We start from the raw sequence: 6,000 nt of genomic DNA, 5'->3' as shown, positions 1-6,000 counted from the left end.
CTCCAGTATTCTTGCCTGGAGAATTCCACGGACAGAGGAGCCTGGTGGGCTATAGTCCATGGGGTCACATGACTGAGCAACTAAGCACAGAGGATTACTTGGATGCATTTCTAAGGGTGGTGATGGAAAGATGTCACTGAACTACTCTACTCTATCTAGAATATCTGCCTGGTGACTTTGCAGTGTGGGTATCTTATCTTTCAGAAGAAAGCATTCTTTTTCATGCATTTGTTCAGTCGCTAAGTCGTGTCCAACTCTTTGCGACCCCATGGGCTTCAGCATTCCAGGCTTCCCTGCCCTTCACTATCTCCTGGAGTTTGCTCTAACTCATGTCCATTGAGACAGAGATGACATCCAACCATCTCATCCTCTGTTGCCCCCTTCTCCTCCTGTTGACCCTGAAACCTTTCACTAGAAACACCGTAATCTTTCTGCTGTTATGAGACTGTCCTCTAGGTGGCGCTATTTATAGCTCTCTGAGTCTCCCAGGGCCTGCTTGCCTGCCTTCCCCCAAAGCAAGGCCACTTTTATTCCTTGGTCAGCCAGCTTTGCCAGCAAGCACAGAACAGAGGAGCTCTTTCCCAGCTCTTGTAGGAGCTGCAGTGCTTTAGGCGGACTTCTAATTGGTCCTTCAGGTAGCCATCGTGTGCCTACCCATATTTCTTCAGGTTGCTTTGCATGGTGGCTTGGATAACTGCTCCTTCTTCCCAATTCCCTCTAGCAAGTCATTCTCATTAGGAGCCAGGGTTTCTCACTTCACATTGTTGTTTTATGCATGCAGACTGCCTGCCCAAATAGATCATGAAGACTTTAAGGGCTTTGTATGCCTCAGGCATCTGGCATAGGGCACTGCTTGTGACAGGCACAGTCTGTGAGTTGTTGATGTAGGTTCTGGTATTGTGTTTATTCATCTCTTACTGAGTATCCATTGCAGGCTAGGCACTCTTTTGGATGCACTGAAAACAGTTATGAAAGATAAGGCCTCTACTTTCAAGCAGCTCTCAATCTTGCGAAAGAGAATGAGAAAGAGAAATAGACAGACAGTGGTATTACAGTGGTGCAGTGGGTGGTGTGAAGCAGCCATGCTAGATGATTCTGGAAACCGGAGAAGTGCTTTTCCCTCCCTGGGAGCATCTTTTGTGAGTGTGGTTGTGGCTTTTTCGTTCTTTGACCCTAGCATCAGTCCTGGAGACTGAACTGTGCCTTTGACTGTTTTTCTTTGCCAGTGCCTAAAGAACAGGGTTACATGACGGTGGAGGTAGAATGCCACAGAGGAGATGAGTTTCCATTTTCCTCTGTTCACTGCTCCTAGGGTTTTGTGGTTTGCTTTTCAGCCATCAGTAATTGCCTTCGAATTCTCCAAATGGTTTATCTTCTCACTGTCTGGGGGTGATTTGAAATAGCAGATTTAATTTTAAGTGGTGTAGAAACGTATTTATTGAAAACCTATTCATTTCAAATGTCCCCTTTCCTGTGAAGTCTTCTTCAGTTCTCCTGAACAGAAGGATCCCTTCCTTTTTATACCTTTATAGTGTTACTTGTATCCCAACTTTAATACAAATTGATTTCATTTTCTTTTATTGTAAGTGTTCAGAGCTACATAATGCCCTGAGACTTCAAGCCTGTTGAAGACAAGGACTATATTTTATTCATCCTAGTATCCGTCTTCTTGCACTTTCATCTTAGTTATTTACATATGGTAGGCAATGAATACATTTGTTGATTTAATGAACTAAGACTTTGTAACATGATTCACATTTAGTTGACTATTTTAGCATACTTGCTTGTGGAATATGGTCACAACTTCAGTAGTTTCTACATGGATTTTGTTTGCGTGATTTAGGTTATGTGACTATTTGCTTGGCAAATGCTTTCCAGATACACATGCAAAGGTTTCTGAATAGATCTGGGCTCAGACTTGAAAATTTCCTGTTTCCTTATTGACACTCATATATGACTTTATCATTGTAGAGTGTTGGTTTTCCTTACTTCCCAATTTATTCCCAGTGCTTGAAGGAACATCCTCCTCTATTTGTCTAATCCATTCAAATATCTACTAAATGCCAAGGACTGTCCCTGATGCTAGGCATACAGGGGTGATGAAATAGACTTATTGTTCCACAATGTGTTGAAACAATTTAATTCTGTTCATCAAAAAATAGCTCAATTCAGTCAAAATGGAGTACCTGATAGTGTTCAGGAGCCCAGGCTGGGAGACGTTTTCAAAGATCTTAGATCTTTGGCTAGGAAATCGGACACTTACTTGAAGATTCCTGACTTCTACTTGATTTTCTAATGTTTTCTCTCTCTCTGCAACTCATGTATAGACATATTTAGAGGATGCAAACTTATAATTTTTTTCCCTTGATGCCATTTAAAATTTTGGCATGTTGAATTTCAATGTTTAATTAGTCAGTTAATTTTAAATTTTAATTTCACAGCATTCACATAAGGGGGTGAAGCTGGTGAAGTCTGCCCTTTCTGCTTTCCTAGCCAAGGTGAAATTTAATTATAGTCGACTCTTCTCCAGGTTCTGCATCCTTGAATTCAACTAAGGGCAACTGCATTTTCTAGGCCAAATATCCTTTAAATGGGAAGTCTAAAATATAGATCTTATGTCTAGAGGACTTGTTTGATCTAAGTCATGGTATATGTGTGTCTAGGGGTGGAGGTAATGGCAAATGAAAGAAGGCAGTCACACACCTGTCATCTGACAATCCTATATGCACTCTTGACCTGCAGTAATAGTAGAATCATGCCCTCATTTTCCATTCTGGATCAACAGGTTCAGAGACTTCTCAGAAACAACATAAAATGGGAAAAACGGATTCCTTTCTTAAGATACAATTTCCTCTGAGGTTCCATTAAGGCAGAAAGCAGTATGAGTTACACCTCTTGTAGGTATTAGATCAAATAAAATTTGAAAGAGCAAGGATTTTTTTTTGGCTGTCATATGTTACAACAAAATATAAACGAACCACATTTTAAAGTAAACTACCTCAATTGAAAGTGGAAAAACAAAATACCAGAATGGAATTTTGCTGTGGCGATCCTGGTTTTCCCATTTTTCTTTCATTCTTTCCTTTATCTTTATTTCACATTATTTTGCATTTTCTCATAAGTCATAATTTCATCTCGGTCTAGAATGGTGAAGTCGATTTACCTGGCTGTTAAATATCGTGTGCCTTTTTCAAAAACGACAGGAGAGCTTGTAAGAAGAAAACAAAAACAACTCCAATGGCATAAAAAGTTGGAAGCTAGTAGGAGGCTCTTGGAAACTGGGCCGCTTTATTTTTCTGCTCAGGATTTAGATTTTTCTTTTTCATTTTTTTTTTTTTTAATGATTTAGATTTCTGTCTCCAGGAACTTTGCGGATAGTTTCACCTATTAAGTCTCCCTTGCCCCTCTGCGAGACAGTGACAATCCCGTGTCCTCCCCAGTCACACTGCACAGTTGAGTGTATATTATTTTCTACTACTCAACTTGGATCAGAGGTGACGGGAATTTCTAACCGAATGGCGTTTTAGAAATAGGAACGGGAAAGAACACTGAACTAGGCGAAGAGCCGCCCCACGGATCTGCTCCGCGCTGCAGAGCGGCAGGCGGGAGGCGCCAGCGCCGAGGCTGCCTTCGGGGGAACCGGACGGGTGTTCGCGGGGCGGCGAGTGCTGGGGGCTTACGGGGCCGAGATCCCCGCCTTGCCGGAGAAGCCGCGGCTGCGTTCCGGAGGCAGTGGGCAGCCGGCTGGCGGAGGCCGCCATATTCCCGGTTTACCACGCCCGGGCGGCGGGCCGGCAGCGGCAGGCTGGCGGCGGCCCCGGCTGCGCCTCGGCGACCCGGCCCCGCCTCCCGCCGGGGGCGGCCGTGACCGCTGAGCCCGCGGGCCCGACCGAGGGCGCGGGAGCGGGAGGCGCCCGCAGAGCCCGAGGGGGCCGGCTCAGCGAGGGAGCGGCGCGAGCGAAGCGAAAGCCGCACTGGGAGGCGCGCCGCGGCGGCTGCGAGCCCAGGAAAGCCTTCCAGGAGGGGCCGGGCGGCACCGCCTCCCTCTCCCCTCCTCCCGCGCCCGTCCCCTCCCCTCCCTCCACCTCCTCCCTCTGCCGCCGCCGCCTCCCTCCCGGATCTGTGCTCCAGTTCAGAGAAAGAAGAAAATGTGTGTGTGTGGCGAGGGGGAGGGAGAGCACTGAGCAGCCGCTCTGCGCCTGGCAATCGGGGCCGGGGGTGGGCGTCTGGCGGAGGCGGAGGAGCGCGCGGCGGCCGGGCGGGCGGGCCGGCGAGCCGGGTTTGCGCGCGAGCCGGGCGGTGGGCGCGGGCAGGGCCGAGGGCGCCCGGGAGCCGTGTCAGGCGGCAGCTAGGAGCCGGCGCGCCAGGCGCGGGGAGCCGTCGGCGACCGCTCGCTGCGGGGACGCCCCGGTGGATGTGCTCTCGCCGCCGGGCGCACGGCTTAGGGGAGCCTCGGCGGCGGCGGCGGCGGCGACGGCGCGGGGGGCCAGGCGGGCCGCCTGTTCCCGGGGAAGGAGGCGCGGGCGTCTGAGCGAGGCCGGGCGCGGCGGCCTTCCCTAGCGGGCCCCCCAAGCCAGCGCCCGCGGCCGCCTCCCGCGCCGGCCTCGCTCCTCCCGGCAGCCGGAGCCGCCAGCAGCCGCCGCACCCCCGGCCCACCTGGTGGCCCCGGTCGTGGCCGCGGCCCCCGCGGCGGTTCCCCGAGCTCGTCCCGGACGCGCGCCCGGGCGGCGGGGGCTCGGCGGCCACCGCTGCCTCGGGGGAGCGAGGGCGGGAGGGTGTGTGTGCGCGCGTGTGAGCAGGGGGGTGCCGGCGGGGCTGCAGCGGAGGCACTTTGAAAGAATGACTCTGGAGTCCATCATGGCGTGCTGCCTGAGCGAGGAGGCCAAGGAAGCCCGGCGGATCAACGACGAGATTGAGCGGCAGCTCCGCAGGGACAAGAGGGACGCCCGCCGGGAGCTCAAGCTGCTGCTGCTCGGTGAGTACCGCGGCGGCCGTACGCAGCGGGCCCCCCCGCCGGACCTCTGCGCCTCCTGCCCACCACCCCCAGTCCCCGTTCTGCGGCCCCGGCCCCAGGGCGCGGGCGGCTTGCCCCTGCCCTCCCCGGGCGCGGCCCCGGCCACTACCCGCACCCTGAAGGGCGCGCGCGCGCGTGCAGACGCAGGCACGCGCAGAGGGGTCGCGGCTGCTCTGCCCATGGCCTCGGCTTGTCCCTTTCGGTAGCCCTGAGGGCTGTGCACTCGGGGTGCGCGTTTGTCTGCTGTGCATCTGCTGAATGGCAAATCGCTTCGGGGAGAAGCGCGGGTGGGAAGGTGGGCAGGAGGGTTGAACTTCCAGTGTCGTGGCCGTGGCGCCCGGTGGGGTGGTGGAGAGGAGAACTGTGTGTGCGTGTGGCCTTAGGTGTCAAGCGGAGCCAGGGCGTGCGGTGGGGTGGCCTGTGTGCATCTTTTATCAGTGCGTTTAGGGGTCGGGAGCGAATGGTGGAACGGTGAGCAGACTCGCGACTGGATTCTCCAAGGAGTGATGATGAGGGAGCCGAGTGGTTGGCTCTCTGAAGAAAGGGGGCTAACATATTCCGGGAGCGGGGAGGTGAGCATATATGTGTCACACGAGTGCTGTTCTCTAGCCACCAGACCACCTAAAGGAGGGACCCAGAAGAGTTTCTTAATGGTGACAGGCGTGTTTCTTGTCTCCACCATCCCTTCCAGATAAAGATGAGGGATACGGGAGGGTTGTGCTGTGTGGTTGTTGACAGCGATGGGTATCTTTTGTTTAATGTGGCAACCCAGATGTAGGCCTGAATTCACAATAGTTGCCAGTACAGCCTCTCAATTACTCTCATGGAATCAAATAGAAACCTTTTGTTTAAAACGGACAGCATTTTAATATCTTTGGAATCTGGGCTAGAAGGAAAACGGGAAGTGAACAGCAAAAAATGTCCCTTTAATCTCTAAAAAATAACCCACTATTCTGCCTTCACATTAAGTTAGCAAGAAAATGCCA

At 52.3% G+C, this 6,000-nt stretch overlaps 1 protein-coding gene across 1 annotated transcript in view; it reads left to right on the top strand.

The window, feature by feature from the left end:
* The first annotated feature begins 4,839 nt into the window (after positions 1-4,839).
* Positions 4,840-6,000, top strand: part of GNAQ (G protein subunit alpha q) — a 317,188-nt gene continuing 316,027 nt past the window's right edge. The window contains exon 1 of the mRNA XM_052644816.1: positions 4,840-4,975. Within this exon, the coding sequence (XP_052500776.1) occupies positions 4,840-4,975 (136 nt within the window). The remainder of the gene's footprint in view (positions 4,976-6,000) is intronic.

The sequence above is a fragment of the Budorcas taxicolor genome, chromosome 8, assembly GCF_023091745.1.
Source record: "Budorcas taxicolor isolate Tak-1 chromosome 8, Takin1.1, whole genome shotgun sequence".
NCBI lineage: Eukaryota > Metazoa > Chordata > Mammalia > Artiodactyla > Bovidae > Budorcas > Budorcas taxicolor.
This window is presented reverse-complemented; position numbering and strand designations above follow the sequence as displayed.